At 41.9% G+C, this 23552-nt stretch overlaps 1 protein-coding gene across 1 annotated transcript in view; it reads left to right on the forward strand.

Moving 5' to 3' along the window:
- LOC148518729 (RAS guanyl-releasing protein 1-like) overlaps window positions 1-13353 on the forward strand; it is a 79717-nt gene extending 66364 nt beyond the window's left edge. Inside the window, exons 13-17 of the mRNA XM_088477052.1 lie at window positions 4465-4574; window positions 5568-5703; window positions 9762-9798; window positions 10454-10653; window positions 12541-13353. Of these exons, the coding sequence (XP_088333178.1) occupies window positions 4465-4574; window positions 5568-5703; window positions 9762-9798; window positions 10454-10653; window positions 12541-12747 (690 nt within the window). The 3' untranslated portion in view covers window positions 12748-13353. The remainder of the gene's footprint in view (window positions 1-4464; window positions 4575-5567; window positions 5704-9761; window positions 9799-10453; window positions 10654-12540) is intronic.
- The last annotated feature ends 10199 nt before the right edge of the window (window positions 13354-23552 follow it).

Genomic DNA, 23552 nt, shown 5'->3' on the forward strand with positions numbered 1-23552 from the left:
AGATAGGTATGGATGTGGGGATGGAGAGGATGAGGAAGGGGGATGGAGAGTAATAGCCTGGGGGGTAGGCATCCCTTAACCCCCCAAATGTGGCAATGTACAGATAGTCTCTTGATATAATTCCCGGTGAGGCCTGTTGAGTTGTTCCAGACCCTCTTCCAATGAACACCATCTGTGTGCTCATCGGCTAGGTCCCCGCAGTTACGCCGGGACACTTGTCACTTCCAGCTCCGAGGTATCACGAGATATCGCGGGCCGTCGTGGTGGAAGTCCCGGTCACTGTATGCCTGCTCTAACTCACCTGATGGTGAGGAGACTTGAAGGTGAATGGATAGGCGGTGTAGGGATGATTAGGGATTCTCCCAGGGTGGATGAATGGATGTCTGAATAGGGAACTCCAAATGCGTCACGGCCGTCAGGCCTTCTTAGGGGAGTGATGTGGTGCCATCTTGGAAGAGGGCAATATATTTGAGTATAGGATGACATCATTAGGTGTCCTGACTATTAGTCTCCATGGTGATATGGGCGGGGCGTGGGTGGCTTAAGGTGTGTGTAATTAAGACAGATTGAATCTGTCCTAGTAGACTGTAGACAAAAAATGGCTGTGTTAAAGGGGGGATCTTAATATAAAAAAATTAAAAATGGGCAATGTTATGGCGATCTGAAGGGATAAGTCATTGTCCAATGGAGGTGATCACACATATCTCTGTGTGGCTTGGGGTCCTGATGACGGGGCTGCGGCCTTGAAACGTCGACCCAATATATACTTTATTGCTCAATTGCCTCTGAGTGCCAGTCTTTTCTTGGATATGGTATTTTGTACCAGTATGAGAGTGCCGGCAGATGTTGGATCTACATATATATATATATATATATATATATATATATATATATATATATATATATGTGGATAAAATATAGATAAAATCAGCAGATGTATGTGAATGGTCAATATAGATATTAATAATATAATTAAGAAGTCATAATGAATTTAAATTAGAAGGATGAGCATATAATATATGTAATTTTGTCATGAAATAGACCGTGGGCCCTTGGCTTAGTCTGGAGAGTCTGGTAGACTGAAGTGCGCGACTATGGTTAAGGAAATAGATGGTATGATTGGACATTCTGGGAACATGCTCTAACGAGTCCTTATAAGTGTGTAGTGTTACTCGGTGATAACTGACCTAACTTCATTGTCAAGGTTGAGGCCCTGAGGTGCTAAAGTTTTGAGATCAACCATCCACCTTAATTCTTCTTTATTTATTTTTCTACTATAATCTCCACCTCTCCAATTTTTATTAACTTGCTGAATCCCTATAAATTCCAATTTACTGGGATTTTGGTTGTGAGAGTGTTTGAAATCTTTGGAGAGGCTGTGTGTCTGTAATCCTTTACGTATGTTTCTGATATGTTCAGAAAGGCGTGTTTTTAATTTCCTGGTTGCCCTACCCACATATTGGTGACCACAGAGACACGTTATCAAGTATATCACTCCTTCGCTATTACATGTTATAAGGTCACGGATTGTGTATTCTAGAAGTGAATGTCTTACTTTTTTTGTGGTTGTCATGTTCAGTCTGCAGGCTTGGCAGGATCCGCAGTGGGAGAAGCTTGGTGTGATTTTTTTGGGCCTGTCAATGTTGTTTGTATTGTTCGTTTCCCTTTTATAAAGTTCTGTTCCAACATTTGTCTGAGGTTCAGTGCTTTTTTTATAGATGATTTTTTTTTTTTTCTGTCGTTGAAAGCCTCATCTTCTAATAGGATGTGCCAATGTTTATTTAATATCTTAATGAGGTGTCTATAGTTTGTGTTAAATTGCGTTATGAAAAATGTATTAGGGCCTTTGGTGTGTTTTGTTTTTTCCTTGTAGGCCAGTAAAGTGCTTCTGTCTAGATTTTCTATTGTTTGTAATGTGTTGGATAATGTCTCTTTCTTGTACCCTTTTTCTAAAAATTGTTTCTCCATATGCTTACTTTGTGTCTGATAGTCTGTAAGTTTGCTGCAATTTCTGCGTATTCTTTTGAATTGGCTGATGGGAATGTTGCTTAACCAGTTGGGATGGTGTCCACTATTAGAAAGGATGTAGCTATTTACATCAACTTGTTTCTGGTAAGTTTTTGTGTGGATATGGCTGTCTTCAATGAAAATTGTTATATCTTGGAAGTCAACTTGTGTCCTACTGTAGGTACTTGTAAATGCGAGATTCCTGTCATTCTGATTGAGGTATTGTAGAAATTGCAGTTATTTTGTCTCGTCTCCATGCCCTATGAAGATTATGTCATCAATGTATCTACGCCACAGGGTTAAATTTACCCCAAACTCATGCTCTGACCAGATGGTTTGGTCCTCCCACCTACTTATGAACAAATTAGCATAGCTCGGGGCAGATTTAGTCCCCATAGCGGTGCCTCTGTCCTGTCTGTAGTAAGTGTCTTCGTACCAAAAATAACTAAGTTCCAGAATAAATCATATACAGTTGGTGATGCAGTGGGTTTGTGACTCTGTCATGTTTTTATCTTGTAGTAAGTAGTGTTTTATGGATTCTAGTTCCTGTTGGTGTTCTATTACTGTATATAGTGATGTCACATCGCTGGTGCATATTCAAAAATCTTCGGACCAGGTGATGTTTTTAAATAATAAATAGTCTATTAGTAAATATGTGATTTAACCCCAGAAACACAACATTGATGTTGATAGATTTGAAATTGATTAAGATCAACCATTACCCTTCAGAGAGATAAAGTGGAGAAGTTACCCGACGCGACCAATCAGCTTCTGTCATTTATCTAGCACAGTTCGAAATTAAAGGTAGAAGCTGATTGGTTGCTTTGAGCAGCTTCTCCACTTTCTCTCTGCAAGGCTTGGTACATCTCCCCTAGGATCACACTCTATTGAAGTGGCAACTGAACCCATGGCCTATTATTATCATCATAATTTACCATGTCAGCATTACCATGAAAATGGGATGTATGCAACGGCATTGACACAAGACATGATACATGTTTTAAGAACAAGAACTCATAACCCCACCCACTATATATTTAAAGTGAATGACAGCTTTAATTCCCCAAAACTCTATAAAAAAAATCATTGTTGCAGCCAGGTTTCTGGGAGAGCCACTAGCTTATGCACCACATGGATCTATCCAAGTAGAAACCAACTCTGGTGTTTGGAAAGTGCGTTCAACCACTCGCTAAGACCTTCAGTTTGGGAGCTTACATAGCACACCTGAGACTGAGATAATGAACAGAGGCAAATGTAACCTTTTACTTTGAGTGCCATTGAGTAATCAGTGTAAATGGATATGGCTATACTGTGACTGAGGATATTATCTTTGTCAGCAAATTGCCGGACCCTGGACATTTGGTCTTACAGAGTTGCCAGTTGCCCCCTTGAGAAACTATGCTTGCAGGCCATTTGTGCATCCTCTCTGGAAAAATGTTGACTTCTGTATCTTAAGTCATGTAATTTTCCTGCTGTACATTTATGTAACTCGCACACAGTTACAGTCTATATTTATAGATCATTTCCTATTGTTAGAGTGATTTCCTGTTTGTGTCAACACAACTTCTTGCTACGCACTCTGCTTTGTCGATGGGAGCAGTCACCTAGTGCAGTATAGTCACACTATGGATATATATGTAGCTGAAAATCAAATGTTGCCTCCATCCAAAGAGCACCGACAATACTGAACCAGGTGCTCCAGTTTCCTCCCACAATCCAAAAGAATACGGAACACAGACACTAAGCTCCACTGGGGCAGAGACTGATTTGATTGGCCAAAATATGCTCTGTAAATCGCTGTGTAAAATATGTGCGCTATATAAATAACTGATAATGAATGATTTAAACTTTGCACAAGGTCTGGGAGTGCTGGTGCCAATCTCGTGTTGGCCTGCAACTGGAAGTCGCTGCTTCCTAAAGATACATGTATACCTCTGGTGTCCTGGGGCATCATGATCTGTACCCATAGTTACCTACTGCAGATGTCTGACTTGGGATTCATTATGGTTTAAGAATAGAGTGCCATGGCCTACACCCCTTACTATACACTTCAGATTTTACATTATTGATTTTCACAAGTCCTGTTACTCATATGTCGTGTTGTCATTTATCTTATGTGTGATTTGTAATTTGCTGTCCTGTTGATCAATGCAACACTGCTAATGGTAATTTATTCTGTAAGCCTATTTTTTTTTCTCGTTTTCCTAATTGTCTGTTTTTTTTTCTATATCCTTTCCAATATTTTAATAAATAAACCCTATTACAAAAAAAAAATAATATAAAATATTCTACCAAAATAAAATAAGCAAATGATATGTCCTAAAGAATATGATTTTAAGAAAGCTATTTTTTGGAAATGTGTTGCACGTCCTCTTGTATTCTACAGCTGATTCCGCAATGTTTATCTATGAACTGGTTTATGCGTCATTTTTACTCCTATGAACTTTTTCCTTGCAGTCTGTTTTTCGGTTTTATGACCCAGATCAGCGAGGTTATGTCTCCCGGGAAGACTTTGAAAAAGTTGTTTCCAGTCTTCCCTTCTCCTGTCACATTCTGGAAAAGGACCAGTAAGTTTAGGGGTTTGGAGTATTTTAGTGTGGATTGTCAGTCATTAGTGGATTTGCAGGATCATTAAATGTGGTGTACTGGGGGTTAAAAATGAGCGGGACCTGTGGTGATTTGGGGATGTAAGAGGCCAGTAAGTGTGGGGATCTTAAAGCTGTGGATGTAGTGGATCGAGTGTGGGGTTCTTGCAGTTACAGGAAGTAAGGGACCAATGAGAGGGGTTCTATTGGTAGGAGGAGCAGTAATCACTGGGATTTCAGATGGGAATGTACATATCATAAGGTCTTAGATTTGGGATGTTTAATATACATAAGTCCAGTAATTGTGGGACTGGGGTCATTTTATGTGAGAGGTGTGATGTTCTAATAGTTTTGGATGCTAGGGATCACTAAGCATGAAGTTCTGCGGATACCATAAGATAACGACAACTATGGGAATATGGTGGTTGGGAGTGTGAGTACCATCAGGGGAGAGTTGGTGTCTGGTGGTTGTGGGATGTATGTGATCAGGAATTGTGTAGCATTCTGGTGGCTGAAGATGGATTATGGTTGGGGGATCTGAGACATCAGTAATGGTGTTCTTGTCATTGGGAAATGAAGGGATCAGTAAGTGTTGGGTTATGATAATTGGGGTTTGTATAAAACGGTATGGAGTGATGGTTACTGTATAGTCAAATGTTATCTTACTTATGGATTACCACTGATTAAATGAAAATGTCCCCTATGTACAGACTGGAGACAGTTAGTTTAGGGTCCCTCTCTTACCTAGAGCAAGTTAGGGTCAAATATTTGCCTAGAACTAAATTTCACTCAGTTGATAACCCTCACAGAGACCTATTGTAGAGCATTGGATGGGTTAAACCTGCTCCGTATAAAAGGCAAGCAAGTGTGGAGATCTGGTGGTTGTGTGAAAGCCAAGGATGTGTGTAGGGATCTGGTAATTCAAAATGTAAGTGATGGAGATTAAGTTGTGACCGAGTGCGATTCTCTTTATAGTGAGGGACCAGTCAGTCATCAGGAGATGACTTCGTACTTTATGAAAGCCAGTCAGGTCTGCTCCAAACTGGGAGTCCCTTTCTTGCAAAGTCTGGTGGAGATACGTCTGAAGGAATCGCCGCTATGTGCAAGCTGTGTAAGTCGCTGACCTTTTATACTTATCATATACTGTATATTTGGTTTCTTAACTCTGCAAAAGCAAAATATCTGAGAACCTAGAACAGGAAACCCAAATAGCAGTTTTGAATACCACTTATGGTGGGTCCCCACAAACTTCTTTTGACACGCTGCTATATACAAACTATTAACAAAAATAATTACTAATTGTTGTTTTCACAATACATTTTACGTAAGAAAATAATTTGTTAATTCAAAATCCCATGTATCCCAGAGATGATTTCCAATATAATATTGTTTCCAGACCCCCGCCCCCCCCCCAAAAAAAAATGAATAAAAAAAATCAATTAACACTGCCCACGTCCAGTTAATCCCAGTGATATTGAGGAAATGATAGAATATGGTATTTAGATCATACTTAGAAAATACATTACAATATATATAAACTTAACATAAAGAAATCTATACCGTAAGAAGATGCACATACAGGGGCAGTTTAAGCCACTGGCACAAAATAGTGAGGGAATAGACCAATGCAACTACTGTACACTCATGTGCAGACAAATGAGATATTATGGGCCCCTGACTGCACAAGAGCAATAATTGTCCAACCGCATATCTGCCAATCCCAATCCATATGGCTAATCCCGATCATGGGTTGATCAAGATTAACTACTTCTGGGCTCATACAAATAGAAAGTTAGGTCAAACCTATGCATTCAATGTACTAAAGGGGAAAGCGCGGTAAAACCCCCGGAAATGCATTTTTCAGGGGTCTTACAGCATACCCCATATGTGCAAAGCACCGGAATGCGATGCATTCCGCTGCTTCATTCTGATGAGTAGCGCCATCTTCAGGTGGCGTTACCCAATAGAAGCCTATGGGCTTCTTATCGGGATGCTCAATCTTGAGAGAGATCCCTCCGATCCCCCCACCCCACGAACCATGGCCTTTTGCGCATGCGCAGAAGGATGCCAGAGGGTCTTCCGGGTTTATCGGGAGAGCTGCCCTTTGCGATATTGTAGGTACATACTGTGGTACTCAACCGCGGTATGTACCCGAAGACAGTACCACATCCCGCCATAGGGGTCTATGTACTAAGTCTTGGAGAGAGATACAGTGGAGAGAGATAAAGTACCAACCAATCATGTCCTGTCATTTTTCAAACACAGCCTGTAAAGTGACAGTTAGGTACTGATTGGTTGGTACTTTATTTCTCTCCACTTTGTCTTTCTCCAAGGCTTAGTGAATACAACCCTAGGGGTATATTTACTAAAGTGCTGTTTTTTAGAAGTGGAGATGTTGCCCATAGCAACCAATCAGATTCTACTTATCATTTATCTAGCACCTTCTAGAAGATAATAGCTAAAAATCTGATTGGTTGCTATGGTCAACATCTCTACTTCTATAAACCCGTAGCGCCAGTATGCATGACTTTCACAGCAAAGGACCGCTCTGTCGGTAAGACTGAGTGCCCAGAAGCCCAACCAGCTTCCTTCTGCGCATGCACCACGGGGGGTGCTGGGATGCATTTTGGTGGTTTGACCGCATTTCTCCCCTTCCTGCATCCCACCCATTGTCTTTTTGCAGAGATCACCACTGTTTCTACCAAGCACCGTTCTGTAAATAGTCTACTAACAATGAGGAACTAAGTGGGGACATTCATCCTATATGTGGCGTTAGTCGGGAATAATTTTTCTGCATAAGCCCAATTTCAAAAGAGGCAGGAAATTACGAGGTCTGTGGTTCAATTTTTGCCAAAGTGACCTCCCGAATCTCAGTTGTCAAAGCAAACATAGCGTGCATATAATGTGCTCACATTCCTGGGTGATATTACAGTACACTGATACTGTACATCACTTATATTAACATTCTGATGGTGGATATCTTATTACACATTGGTAGGTTCTGCTTGTACTGTAGCTGAGCAGGAAAGGTGTCCTAACCCACAGCAATCAGAGACGTACGTGTGTTTCCCAGCTCTACTAGAAAGAGAACAGTCTGATGGGGATGCGGTCAATTACCTGACCGCGGGGATTCCTGCGGTCAGAATGCCGGCGTTGCAATCTCGACGCTTGTCAGAATCCCGGTGCCGGCATAGAGACCACCAGAATCCGGAAGTAGCAGGGTTAGGGGGAGGGTTAGCATTAGGGCTAGGCACTAAGGGGGGGAGGGATAGGTTTAGGGTGTGAGGATGGAGAGGTTAGGTTTAGGCACTGGGGGGGGGGATTAGGTTTAGGCACCGGGAAGGGAGGGTTAGGGTAGGGAGAGGGTTAGGATACCTACTGACAGGTGTCGGTATCCTAACCCTGTTGGGATGCCGGTGTCGGGATTCTGACCGCCAGGATCCGAAGCACCGGCATCCCGTAGGTCTGATGGGTGCAAGGACATTTCCTGCACTGATATCTGTGTACCGGTTTTCATAACACAGCACCGCAACTTCGCGTTACGGCAGCCGGTGCCTGCCACACCTCCCTCAGCGCATTTTTCATTCTCCAAGGCTTAGTACATAGACCCCTAAGAGAGAGATGTACCCAGCCTTGGGGCCGAATTCAATTAGCTGCAAAAAGTGCAGTTTGGAGAAAAGTTTTCGCCGGTTTTCTACTTTTCTCCGTGTTCAATTCCAGGAAGTTTTCGCCTACGCGAAAACTTTACATGGGAAAATAGACAAAAAAGTTACTCCAGTCCATATACAGTATAGGCAGGCGAATTGGAATTGCAAAATCGCTATTTTGGGGTGCAAATGTGGGGATTTGATCCAGATCCCTTTGGACATCCCCCTAATGACTAATCGGTCAAAAAAATTAAAACCCCCCCGAAAATTACATGACATGGGGCGAAAAAGTAAAAAGTGTTGGAAAATGGGTAAAAAGTGGGGGGCCTGTTATTTTGGGGGGGCTATATGGATGAGACAGGTGTTTTTGATATTGCAGGAGGCTGCAACAGGTGTATTTTTAAATCTTCATTTTAGAGACATCAAAATATACTCGTACCCATTTTCATGTACCCCAAATTTAACTACGGTACTTCTTTTTCTGAAAAAAACTTTGCTTTCTATAATTTTTCCACATATATGCAAATATATATATAACAGCCCATTGCCTCAAAATAAGTTCACTAAATACCTTTATTAGGGCTACTACTACTATTCTATATTGATTCCCAGGGTCCCTGAAGCTTTTTATGGGGTACAGACTGATTTTCCCCCCAAAAAAGTCCCTTTCGCCAGTTTCGCTTTGTACAACATGCGCCTATCCGTGTTTTCGCCTGTTTTACAATTGAATAGGGCGAAAAGCGGGGACATCACGTCAAAACAGGCGAATGATGTGAATACATTCCGCTTTTCCCAAGACGGCACTTTTTTGCGGCTAATTGAGTTTGGCCCTTGGAGAGACATAAAGTGGAGAAGTTTTCCAAAGCCACCAATCAGCATAACTGTCATTTATCTAGCACAGTCTTTGAAATGACAGTAAGAAGCTGATTGGTTGCTTTGGGAAACTACTCTACTTTTTTAAGGCTTGAAACATCCCGCACTAAATCAGTTATACCCCTTTCTGACTAGTAGCAAAATCCAGTGTTATTGCAGGGTTAACCTGGGTTGCTGCTAGGTGTGAAAGGGGCAAGGGTTGGATTGCTGGGTCAAGTGACCCGCAATCCAACCCGAGTAGCTTGTAGGGTTTAACTAGGGAACGCTGCAGTGTAAATGGGTGACCTGGGTTGTCCGACCCGGGTCCCGTTTACAGCATGGGGGCTTCCTGGTTTCTTGGCGCTTGGAGATGATGTCATCTCCAAGCGCCGACAGGCCAGTTCCACTGCACCCTTGTGCAGCGTGAATGGTGCTGACCTGGGAATAATCTGGGTCAGCTACACGGTCTGAAGGTGATATGTCCTAGGTCTGATCGGTTTGGAACCTTGTTTCAAATGTCAGGTCAGACCCGTGACATTAGTGTAAAAGGAGTATTAGTGAGAAGGTGACAGCGTTAGAGAGATAGCAGTCTGAGGACAGCAATTGGGCAACATGCCCCATACTAATATTTCCATCGCTTACCGTCCCCTCTCTCTTGTTTCTTTTACAGATTTGGGCTGTGGCTAAACAAGGCTATGTGTCTGGAGGTAAAACCTGCTCTGTCATAAACATGTGGGAGAACAAAGTGCACCTGTCACTACGAATTAGCATGTTCCTATATATTGTTCCCAACACGCAGGAATGTAGATACATTTATATACGATAACTCCACTCAAAATTATGTTGCCTATTTAAAATCTTTAAGCTCTACTGTCCTGATTGCTTTCATAATGTTGTTAAGCCATTCATTTATTCAAAGCCTATCTACCAAAAGGTGACAACAGTGTGTTTTTGAGTTACTTACAGGCAATTTCTGGTAGATAATCCTATTTCAAGTTATCCAAGCAAATTGTATGGCCCAGCATGGACATTTAAATTACATAGCATCATTTTTGTGTGCAGTCAGCTTTTAAATCAATTATGTCATCATCCACAATTGTTTTTCTAATAAATGATCACTTATCCTCAGAGCTTCATGTAATCTTAGGCAATGATTTTGACCTGGATATCTTAAAGATAAACTCTAGATACTTGAATGTTTTTTTTATTTTTAGTAAGATAAGAGGTTATATTTAAGGAGATACAGCCAGATCACACACAATTCCTGCCGATGTGACACAGACTTTGCTCCATCCCATCTGCTTGATTTTCTTGGTAAATTCAGAGCTCTTTAATTGTCCTTACGCTCGTCTCTCTGGTTAGGTTTGCAGAAGGATGTCATGCAGAGCTGGAGTGGGAGACCCACCAGCCCCAAGAATACAGCTGAAACAAGAGGTCTACGGCAGAAGTCCTGCCAGACAGATGGTTTAGTGGCAGCACCAAGTCCTGCTCCCACACTGCACTGCAGAGATTCCTGCATGAGATCAAAGTCTTTGCTGGGGCGGCTAAGAGAGGTGGAGAAGGTGAGACCCCCCCCCCCACTAAAATGACCGATGGGGCTAAATATATCTTGTTACATTATGTCATAGGTATGTAGTTACCATTTAGAATGTCAACACTGTAATGTTGAATGGTTCAGAATGTCAACATACTTATAATGTCAACATTTAACAAGTCAGCAATGACCATAGGTCGACATTCTGCATGTCTACATTATGAACTTATGAACGTTAGGGTTCGGGTTAGGATGCGGTTAGGGTTCGGGTCAGGTTTGGCTTGCGGTTGGGGTTCGGCTACGATTAGGGTTTGTGTCAGGATGTGGTTGGGTTTAGGCTGCGGTTAAGGTTCAGGTTAGGATGCAGTTAGTGTTAAGCCGCACATCCACTAGGCGACTAGGGAAAGACAGTACGTTTACAACATCGTAATCGTACCGTCGTTCCCCATCGTTCAGTGTAGGCACCCTCGCTCATTCCCGAACATGGTCAATCTGCCGTTATCGGCAGATTGACCGGCATGTTCGGGCGATGATTGATGTCGGAATCGGCCAGCGGGATGTCGTAATTGTGCAATCGCTCATTAATATCGCCTAGTGGATGTGCGCCTTTGGGTTGTAGTTAAGGTTCGGGTTAGGATGCGTTAGGGTTTGGATCAGGGTATGGTAAAGGTTTGGGTTAGGCTGCAGTTCGGATCAGAGTTAAGATGTGGTTAGGGTCTGGGTCCGGGTTAAGATGCGGTTAAGGTTAGGCTGCGGTTAGAGTATTATAATATAGTATTGTCAACATTCTTACTGTGAACATACATATTATTATTATTGGAGCTATATAAATAAATATTAATTGTGACATCTACATCTTGTACAAATGAGCAGGGCTGGTAAGGGCATGTGTATATTACATTGATGTAAATAATATAATTAAAACACAGTTTGTAAGTGTATCAGTGTGCCGGAAATGGAGTGCCTGCTCACTGGGGGAGTAAGTGGAATGTCGTGAATTCATAGGCCTCATTCTCATATATAGAGATTCAAAGGCACAAAATGGCTGCCACCACTGTCTGTAGGTGAGAGACACTTTTATATAATTGAACATTTAAAGAGATTTTATAAGATTTCACAACATTGCGCCTCATGTAAAAACCACTCTTTCCTTCATATATTTGTCATTATGAAGCTGTTGTGGGCTTTGTTCGATTGTAAATTTTGGCTGAAGTATTGTTGTTTATAGTCGTGGTGCGCTGTCATCTCACCAGTCTGTTATGAAGTACAGATGTGTCCACAAACTCCACATACATCTTACTTCCTTGCGTGGTAAGCAGCCCAACTAGTGGCGCCATCCCGTGGCATTACACGGTAGTGCTGAGCGTCTTTTCGTGCAACTTTTTAACTTTAAATGCATCTTATTTGCAAAGTGATGTGAATAGGACGCACAAGCAGCTTCTGCTGATTAAAATGATATGCGGCATGCCTATATTCTATGCGCGACTGCGGGTGTATCTGCATGCGAAATGCTACGTTAGTATTACAGACGCTGTCACTGTACCGTAGCATTTCACATGCAGATACACCTGCAGTCATACACAGAATATACGCATGCCGCATATCATTTTAATCAGCAGAAGCTGCTTGTGCATGTGCGCTTGGAGAATAAGACGCGTTTGAAGGTAAAAAGTCACATGAAAAGACACTCTATTCTACCGAGCTGCACGGCACTCACTTGTTATGTTTAATGCAACTTGTAGTGCACAGAGGCAAGATGTATGTGGATACATTTGTACTGTGTACTGTATGTAACTAGCCTGTCCCCTAAGCACATATCAGATATATGGCCTTGACTTACTATTGTCCCCAAGTGAGCATAGTAAAATGCCGATCCTCCATTAAGGTCTCATACCTCTGTGGTGCTTGTTTGCAGGAAAGGGACTGTTTGCTGATGGAGAATGCCGGCCTGCATTGCACCAATTCCCAGCTGGCCGCAGAGAATGCCAAGCTGCAGAGCCAGTTAGGCATCCTGCAGGAGAGAGTGGAAGCATTGGGTTCGGACTCAAAGATGCAACCAGCTATCAATGAAATACTGGAGACCCTGAATGCTCTACAAATACAGTGCGAGGGAAAACTGTGACCAACACAAAGAGAAAGGACTTGTGAAGCAACTTGTACATTTAATTATCTCTTGAGCACCAGGACTATGGTCGTTGTATACTATATACATATTGATCTTATACTTATATGAACTAAATCCTGGATACATACTGTATCTCTCAGCATTCCAGGGCAATAAACACCTGCTTTACCAGGCCATGCCCCAAAACGAGTAATCCACATTCCTTCCCGGCCCTAAAAATCAGGACTGTCCAACAAAAAAAATAAAATTGGGACTTGAGCATGTTGCTGTCTTTTACAAAGATCACATTGCAGTACGTTGAGAACCTAATTGGATTATGTGACTTAAATGAATGATTGAATTTTGTTGGTTTGGTGTTGTTACGGTCTTACTTGGGTGATCAAAGCCAGATCTTACAAAGATGGTCCTCAGAGTCACAGGAAGAGAGAGCCGACTGTATGTGCTGTTCCAGGCTGACCACCGAAAATGGAGTGTCCGGCTTATTGTGAATAGTCTTGTAACATATTGCACAAACTTCAGAATAATAGAATATTCCAATTTATTTCATTATAATATAAAATGTAATTATATATATTTTCTATGTTTGAGACTGCAGAAGCATCTACCAACAAGAAAGATATAAACAGATATTTGTTTCTGTGTGTGTATAAAATAAATTATATATATATATATATAATATATGGTAATGTTGTTTTTTTGGGGAGCGCCTAAACTGGATTATAGAACTCTATATGGGATCCAATTCCCCCTTCGTATAGTATAATATTTGTCCCTATTACATAGAGTGTTGTGAGGTGATAAGGGTGAAGTTTTTATTCCTCCTATCGGCCCTACTATGAGACCTTATAAACCTGAGTTCACCCAAATACAACAAATAACCTTCTTTCTTTTTAGTACACCGTTTTATGAAAAAAAAACAAAAAACATAAATTCACATATAAACTTATTCTCACATACAGTCAGGTCCATAAATATTGGGACATCGACAGAATTGTCATATTTTGTCCTCTATTCACCACCGCAATGGCTTTGAAATGAAACAAACAAGATGTGATTTAACTGCAGACTTTCAGATTTAATTTGAGGGTAATTACATCCAAATCAGGTGAACGGTATAGGAATTACAACGGTTTCTATATGTGCCTCCCACTTTCTAAGGGGCCAAAAGTAATGGGACAAACTAAACAATCCTAAATCTAACTTTCACTTTTTAATACTTTGTTGCAAATCCTTTGCAGGCAATTACAGCCTGAAGTCTGGAATGCATAGACATCACCAGACGCTGGGTTTCATCCCTGGTGATGCTCTGCCAGGCCTCTACTGCAAATGTCTTCATTCCTGCTTGTTCTTGGGGCATTTTCCCTTCAGTTTTGTCTTCATCAAGTGAAATGCATGCTCAATCGGATTCAGGTCAGGGGATTGACTTGGCCATTGCATAACATTCCACTTTTTAGCCTTAAAAAACTCTTTGGTTGCTTTTGCAGTATGCTTCGGGTCATTGTCCATCTGCACTGTGAAGCGCTGTCCAATGAGTTCTGAAGCATTTGACTGAATATGAGCATATAATATTGCCCGAAACACTTCAGAATTAATTCTGCTGCTTTTGTCAGCAGTCACATCATCAATAAGTACAAGGGAACCAGTTCCATTGGCAGCCATACATGCCCACGCCATGACACTACCACCACCATGCTTCACTGATGAGGTGGTATGTTTTGGATCATGAGCCGTTCCTTTCCTTCTCTTCTCTTCCCATCACTCTGGTACAAGTTGATCTTTGTCTCATCTGTCAATAGGATGTTGTTCCAGAACTGTAATGGCTTTTTTTAGATGTTGTTTGGCAAACTCTAATCTGGTCTTCCTGTTTTTGTGGCTCACCAATGGTTTGCATCTTGTGGTGAACCCTTTATATTCACTCTTGTGAAGTCTTCTCTTGATTGTTGACTTTGACACATATACATCTACCTCCTGGAGAGTGTTCTTGATTTGGCCAACTGTTGTGAAGGGGTTTTTCTTCACCAGGGAAATAATTCTTTTGTCATCCACCACAGTTGTTTTCCGTGGTCTTCCGGGTCTTTTGGTGTTGCTGAGCTCTCCGGTGCGTTCTTTCTTTTTAAGAATGTTCCAAACAGTTGATTTGGCCACACCTAATGTTTTTGCTATCTCTCTGATGGGTTTGTTTTGATTTTTCAGCCTAATGATGGCTTGCTTCACTGATAGTGACAGCTCTTTGGATCTCATATTGAGAGTTGACAGCAACTGATTCCAAATGCAAATGTCACACCTAGAATCAACTCCAGATCTTTTACCTGCTTAATTGATAATGAAATAATGAGGGAATAGCCCACACCTGTCCATGAAATAGCTTTTGAGTTGATAGTCCCATTACTTTTGGCCCCTTAAAAAGTGGGAGGCACATATTGAAACTGTTGTAATTCCTACACCGTTCACCCGATTTGGATGTAATTACCCTCAAATTAAATCTGAAAGTCTGCAGTTAAAGCACATCTTGTTTGTTACATTTCAAAACCATTGTGGTGGTGAATAGAGGCCAAAATCTGAAAATTCTGTCAATGTCCCAATATTTATGGACCTGACTGTATGTACATAGACCTCTTGACCATTGTGGGACAGATGCTAGTACACTGTCTGTCTCCCTTTATAGGGACAAGCTATTTGACAGCCTGTAGGGCTGATATCTTGTCAGTTCAACGCGTTTCATCATGAATGACTTCCTCAGGGATACTGCAATGGTGTATGTGTTAATCCCAGTTGGGCTTCCAAACTCTTAATCACATTTGTGGTGCAACCCTGGATACTACGTGTTAGTGACTGGTTATTTACTTCTACCGGGAGTATATATCCACCAGGTAAATCAATTTAAGGATGGTGACAATGTAAGCTATTAGCATAGGATCAGGCAATCAGTCTCTCAGCCAGTCTGTCTTGTTAGCAACTGGTTATCTACTTCTACCGCAGATGTAAATCCACCAGGAAGGTTAGCTGGCCTAGACTGAAAATGTCAGTCTCTCTGCATACTGCTTGGTTCACCAGTCTGTGTTTGTATATGTATGTTGAGGATCTCTTTCAGGCCCTTCTCAAACTAAAGAAAAAAGAAATGGACTACTATCTGCATGGTGTGACTCTATCCGACTACCATAAGGAGAGAAAGATACAAAGAGGCTTTCGTATCAAAAACGTGCTCACTATTGGATGCAGTAAAGGGGACTTATGGTGTTTTAATCGCAGTTTAAAACTTAAAGAATTTTATGCCAATACTGAAAAAACCAATCTGTCCTATTCTAAGGGTCCATTAAACAAAAAAAAAAAAATCAACTTTTGAGCCACAAACCCATAACGAATCTATAAAAAGGTTTATTAGGCTATTAGATCACGAAGTCATGAACAAATTTAAAAAGAACAAATGTAGTGGACGGAATTTGTCTAGGGCAGAGTACTTGGCTCTCCAATCCTTAAGTAAAGACAGGAAAATTGTCATCCGCTCAGCGGATAAGGAAGGAGCAGTGGTATTTTGGACATTTCTGCTTATAAAAATGAGGTTTATCAACAAATGAATGACTCAAATGTGTATCTTAAATTGAATAATGACCCGACACCTTCATATAAACAGGAACTAGATAACATTCTCCTTGAAGCCACTTCCAACCAGCTAATAAGTGTAGAAACCAGTAAACAGTTAAGTACCGACAAACCTGTGGTTCCCTTAATATATACATTACCCAAAATTCACAAGTCCATGCATTCCCCCCCGGGCTGTCCTATCACATCGGCTAGGGGTTCACCCTACAGTTCCATCTCCAAATACTTAGATTATTATGTAGTACAGCCCCTGATTTCAATACAAATAACATTTCTCAAAGACACAAATTATTTTCTAGATAAGCTGGGCCAGTTGCTGTAGGCGCTGAGTGGCAGTACTAAATAAGTGCTCCCTTGATCTAATATTATTAGTTATAGAAGAATCTGGGAAAGAACTCTAAAACATCAGGGGAAAGGTCAAGGCTTTTGCATTATTGCACAAACCAACACTATCAATTGAGACCCCGGTAAACTGGATAAGTAAATTAAACACACAGATCAAGGAATATACTGTAAAAGTTAACACTGACTATCAGGAACAGAAGGTATATTCCTGGGCCACAGGCAGAACATCATTAGTTTGGTTTCAAGGACCTAGTGTCAGGATGTGGTCTGGGATCGTTCGCTATTCACCTCCACGCCGGCGTCCTTGGGCTTAGGTGTTCAGTCGCTGGGAGTGGAGGTGAGTGGTGTCTGAGTACTCTCCCCGGGGTCTGCTAAGGCTTCTGTGTGTGCGTCCTGGTTTCTGGGGTCCCGGGCATGGGTGCAGCCATGTTGGTCCATATCACCTGACTAGTCTCTCCCAATGGTAGTCCTGTTGTCACTCAGCTGATCCTCTAATCCAATGACCATTTACCATGGGGTATTTAAGTCTAACTCCAGGAACAGGAAACTGCTGTTCCAGTGATTGTTTTGCTCTCCAGTGTTTTCTACGTTATATCCCAGTGTGTTGTTTCAGCCCTCACACTGACCTTTCCAGTGTCACTTGTATTCACTCCCATGCTAATTCTCAGCGTTACTTCTGCTTTCTCACAGAACTTCAGTGTCTCATGTAACAGTTCCTGTGTTATTTATTAGTGTGCTGCTCAGCTCCCAAGTTAACTGTGTTACATGTGCCAAGCTTCAAGCTAATTACTAATTTAGCTGTTGACCTGCATTCCTGTGATTACTTCTCCTACATTCCTTAGTGCATCTCCTGTGTTCAAGTATTCAGTTCATCTTCTGCGTTCAAGTATTCAGTTCATCTCCTGCGTTCAAGTATTCAGTTCATCTCCTGCGTTCAAGTATTCAGTTCATCTCCTGTGTTCAAGTATTCAGTTCATCTTCTGTGTTCAAGTATTCAGTTCATCTTCTGTGTACAAGTATTTCAGTGTCATTCCTTAGTTTGCTAGTCTCTCCCAGGCACCTAGCCAGGGGGCCGTGACCTGCTCACTCGGTGCAGCGAAACCCACATCCCAATTGGAGGGGTCACTGGTGAAGACCACCGAGTGGGTTAGACTCTGCGCCTCTGGCTAGGTCTCGCCAACACCTGGGTTTGAACTTTATAAAGGAAACTAGGACTGTCACTTCCCTAGCCATCTGAACCCCCCGGCTCACCGTCCTCCACAGAGGAACTCTTTCATTGGATCATGACACCTAGATTTAGAAGACAAAAGTTAACCTTTGACACTGATGAATCAGGGGGTGCCAATTCATCACAGAGTGACCAAGATTCCTTCCCAATCCCATTGTCACAGAAAACCCCTTTAGGGGTATCCACGCGTGCTCAAAAAGAAGGGCCCGCACGCGACGTGGAGGGCAGGGGGAGACGGAGAGGAAAAAGACCTTACAAGGAGTGGATCTGATTGTCAACTTATAAAGTAGATCTCTTACAGACACAGAAAAAAGGGTCCTCAACAAAGGGCTGACCTTTGTTCCTACCTGCTCATTCAATAGTTTTGACTGGAAACAGGACTTATGGTGTTTTAATCGCAGTTTAAAACTTAAAGAATTTTATGCCAATACTGAAAAAACCAATCTGTCCTATTCTAAGGGTCCATTAAACAAAAAAAAAAAATCAACTTTTGAGCCACAAACCCATAACGAATCTATAAAAAGGTTTATTAGGCTATTAGATCACGAAGTCATGAACAAATTTAAAAAGAACAAATGTAGTGGACGGAATTTGTCTAGGGCAGAGTACTTGGCTCTCCAATCCTTAAGTAAAGACAGGAAAATTGTCATCCGCTCAGCGGATAAGGAAGGAGCAGTGGTATTTTGGACATTTCTGCTTATAAAAATGAGGTTTATCAACAAATGAATGACTCAAATGTGTATCTTAAATTGAATAATGACCCGACACCTTCTTATAAACAGGAACTAGATAACATTCTCCTTGAAGCCACTTCCAACCAGCTAATAAGTGTAGAAACCAGTAAACAGTTAAGTACCGACAAACCTGTGGTTCCCTTAATATATACATTACCCAAAATTCACAAGTCCATGCATTTCCCCCCGGGCTGTCCTATCACATCGGCTAGGGATTCACCCTACAGTTCCATCTCCAAATACTTAGATTATTATGTAGTACAGCCCCTGATTTCAATACAAATAACATTTCTCAAAGACACAAATTATTTTCTAGATAAGCTGGGCCAGTTGCGACAATTACCATCTAAGCTGCTAATGTGTACAATTGATGTGGTATCTTTATATACCAGTATACCACACGCACAAGTACTTGAGTACATGGAACAGTTCCTCAGCTCCCAGGATGATTATGAAGGCCCGAACATACTTTTATATGTCAAATTACTGGAAAAAACCTTAACCAGGAATTATTTCCTATTCGATGGCTCGTTTTTTCTCCTACAAAAGGGAAGTGCAATGGGTTCTCACGTTGCACCTGCTTTTGCCAATACATACATGGTTTTTGTGGAAAATAATCTATTTTTTGACAACAATGACTTTAACCGGAATACAATATTTTTTACTAGATATATAGACGATATATTTGTTCTTTGGACAGGGATCGAACTTGAATTTGTCCACTCCATGACTAAAATCAATACCATGCACGAGCACATCAAATTTAAGTTTGAATACAGTCATGAAGTAGTGCACTTTTTGCATGTGAACATCAGGTGGACAGGTACCTCTTTTAATACATCCATCTAAAATAAACCCACTGACTAACACACTACTCCACGCAAAAAGCCACCATCCAGCATCTCTCAGAATGAGTTTACCCTATTCCCAATTTCTCCGGGCAAAAAGGATCATCAAGGATGCCAATACTGCTGAAGCAGACATTAATAAAATGATGTTAAAATTTCTTCAAAGAGGCTACGACTGGAAGGACCTGACAGCTGCCAAATTGAAAGCTCTATCTTGGACCTCTAATGTTGTCAATCAAGAATCCAATAGCCAACAAAAGAACGAGCGAGAGATGTTGTTTATCAATCACTACAGCACAGCCAGTAACCACATTAACTCCACCACTAAGAAGTTATGGCCGATTATTAATACAGATTCCACCCTTAAACCTAAATTCTAAGTTTATGTTGGGCTACAAAAGAACAAAAAACCTCAAGAATTGGTTGGTCCATTTTGATATTTCCACTCCTATACCGGACCCCGGGTCTCACTTCTTTATCAAGAAACCAGGGTGTTACAGATATACCTGCAGGTACCTGGAGATCGGATCGGAAATTGTGCATCCCCACTCAGGGAAACGGATCGCCATCAGACATGTTTTAACCTGCACCAGCAGATACATCATCTATATAATCAGATGCCCGTGCGGCTTAGCATACATCAGCAAAACTTCCTCACAATGCGTATAATAATGGCCCAACACCAAACAGCCATCCGACAAGTGATTGAGGGAAAGGAAAGTGATCAACCGGTGGCCCGCCACTTCAAAGATTCAAGACATCCATTGGCTACTTTGTCGTATAAGATCATCGATCATGTACCTTCATCAAAGAGAGGAGGCGACAGGGATAAACAATTGCTCCAACTTGAAGCACGTTGGATCCACAGAATGAACACTGTGGCTCCTCATGGCCTCAACGAAAACTTATAATTTGCTTTCTGTGAACCTACAGTATATTTCTCCCTTACCACTCAACTTCTCTCTTCAAAGGGCTGTAGCTATCCATTGAGAACTTCTCTCTTCTTCCAAAACCCTTTTTTTGCCGCTCTTCTTGTCTGATAATTTTTAATCATGATTTTTCAACTATGGTTGCATGTCCATTCTATCCTATCTTGCCGTATTTCACTTTCAACCCAAAAAATCTTTTTTTTTTGTAGAATACTGTACGCAGCTCTACGTCATGTACGCGGCTTCATACCTCAAGAAGTGGTTTAGAAAGTGGTGCTGGATCTACTCTATTGATGCAATGTGGCCATGGCTTAAATACTTACAACCTTACAGTGTCTGATCTCGGAAGCCAAACGGTGTCTGGCATGGCTAGTACTGGGTTGGGAGACCACCTAAGAAGACCAGGTGCTGTAAGCCAAATAACTTGTGCCTTACATGTGGTGGTGCAGTTCCCCCACTGGTACTACCACGTCCACTGGCAATGGTATCACTTGGCATTATGAGCAGGCTGCCCTATACAATTGGTCACATAGTATTAGCTATCATTTTTTTTACATTTCACCTTAGTGTGTAGACCCAACACTAGGTAATAGGTGTTTGGGTTTATCCTTACAAAACAACTTACTGCAACCTGTACATCAATCATCATTTGGTGCCATCTATTGGTGTCACTCCATTTCGGAGACCGCAAAAGTCCTCTGATTATATGCCACTTTCAATGTTGCGTTCCAGCAGGGCGCAATTTAGGACTAAACGTGTTGTCCTTACCCGTTGTCAGTAGTGTTCTTTCATTCCTATCATGTTCTTTAGATTATCCATTTCCTACTTCCATATGTTTCTGTTGTATCTGTTTTTTATGATTCCCCTATTTGATTTATTTTTGTATGTGGTATGTATTCCCATTCTGGCCCCCCGTGCACGTGTTATATTATGTTCATGTATGCTGTTGAACTGTAGTCTCCCCGGTGAGACTCACCCTGTCCATGTGTTTGTGTGTTGTGTAACACGTTTGCACATTGCCATATGGGACCCGATGTATGACACCTGGGCACGGACGTCATCGCGCAGCTGTGAGTGCTGGTGACCTACGTCGTCATCGCGAACACGGCATCAGGGTTAGGTTAAGAGCTCCCGGGGGGGACTTAGGGATAGGCACCCCCCCGGGAGGGTTAGGCTAAGTGAAGTTAGGGTTAGGCACCCCCCCCCGGGAGACTTATGTTTAGGCTGCAGGGAAGGGGGGAGTTAGGTTTAGGCACTTAGTGGGGAGGTTAGGGTTAGGCACCCCTAAAGGAGGTTTAGGAGGTAGACTAGGGTTAGTTGTACTTAAATTTTTTTAGCTTCGGGATCTTCACCCTTGCCGGGCTTCCGCTGTCGGGATTTGATATATAATACTAATTCCCCCACCACATGATATCCTTAGGTGGACAGGATTTGCAGATCTTACTCCTGGCAGAGGAATGTTTTACATGCATATTTAGTATCTCAGATACATTTTTGGAATTATTTTCCCATGTACGGGCATATTTATGTAGTTAAAAAAATATCAAATTTTTGTGATTTATATTTAGTTTATGGCGGTGTCACTCAGGAATTGTGGTGGAACGCCCAAGCTCATGTAATTTGAGGGACATGATATACTCACCTACATTTTTGCACATAATTTGTACATATTACTTCTCTCGTTATTGGAGGTATTCCGACCATTTGGAAGAAGCTGATCATTTGAGTCCTATTCCCCTGAGGAGCATCACAATCCCTCATTTTAGGTTTGGTGTTCGTATTGGAAGGATCTTCATCCAACATGAAGATTTAAGCACAGTTTGATAAGCACACTGATATATCCTGTTTGGTACGGAGGATCAGCACTCGGTTCTATAATACACTTATTTTTTTTTTTACTTTTAATGCGCTACATGTGGTGCTCAATTAGCCACGCAGGAAGGGGGGAAGATGCCTTTGCAAGGGCATAGAAACAGCCGCTGAACTTGCCGCCCCAATCTCGGCCCGGACTCGCATTTCTTTGGTACGCAGCCTATGGGGCTGCAAACAAAATCTGCAAGTTCGGAGCTACAATAAGTGCAGAATATAGCCATACTTACTCAAGGCTAATTGCATAAACCTACTTGTGTGTCAGATATATGACACACACACACACACACAGGTAAAGTGAATAACATTTATATCACATTACAATGGCATCTGACAATAGGTGGGATGTATTATGCAGCAAGTGAACGTTCATTTATTGAAGTTGATGTTTTGGAAGCAGAAAAATTGACAAGTGCAAGGATCTGAGCGACTTAGACATGGGCCAAATTGTGATGGCTAGACGAATGGGTCAGAGTCTTGTGGTGTGTACCCAATATGCCATGGTCAGTACCTACCAAAAGTGGTCATAGGAAGGACAACCAGAGAACCGGCGATAGGGTCGTGGACACACAAGGCTCAATGATGTGCATGGAGAGTGATGGCTAGCTCATCCGGTCTGATAGGTGTCAGAATGCACAGTACATTGCAGCTTGCTGCGTATGGGGCTGTGCAGGTGCAGAACGGTCAGAGTGCCCATTCTGACCCCTGTCCACCTCTGAAAACGCCTACAATGGAGAACTAGACCATGGAGCAATGGAAGGTGACCTGGTCTGATGAATCATGGTTTCTTTTACATCAGGTGGACGGCCGGGTGCGTGGACATTGTTTACCTGGGGAAGAGTTGGCACCAGGATGCACTGTGGCAGTTTCCCAAACTCTGTCCTTAAGGAACCCTAACGGTCTAGATTTTAAGGATAACCATGCTTGGACACAGGTGACTAAATTGGTACGTCAGTCTTTCGATTTAATCATCTGTGCTCAGCTATGGATATCCTTAAAACCTGGATCGTTAGGGTGCCTTCGGGAATTTCTGCACTATGGGAAGAAGACAAGCCGGCAGAGGCAGTGTAATGCTCTTTGCAATGTTCTGCTGGGAAACCTTGTGTCACTGGCATCATGTGGATGCTACTTTGACACGTACCACCTACCTAAAAATTGTTGCAGACCAAGTACACCCCATCATGGTAACAGTATTCCCTGATGGCAGTGGCCTATTTCAGTAGGATAATGCACTCTGCCAAACTGTTCA

The sequence above is a fragment of the Taudactylus pleione genome, unplaced genomic scaffold, assembly GCF_031769625.1.
Source record: "Taudactylus pleione unplaced genomic scaffold, aTauple2 ptg000199l, whole genome shotgun sequence".
In the NCBI taxonomy this organism is placed as follows: domain Eukaryota; kingdom Metazoa; phylum Chordata; class Amphibia; order Anura; family Myobatrachidae; genus Taudactylus; species Taudactylus pleione.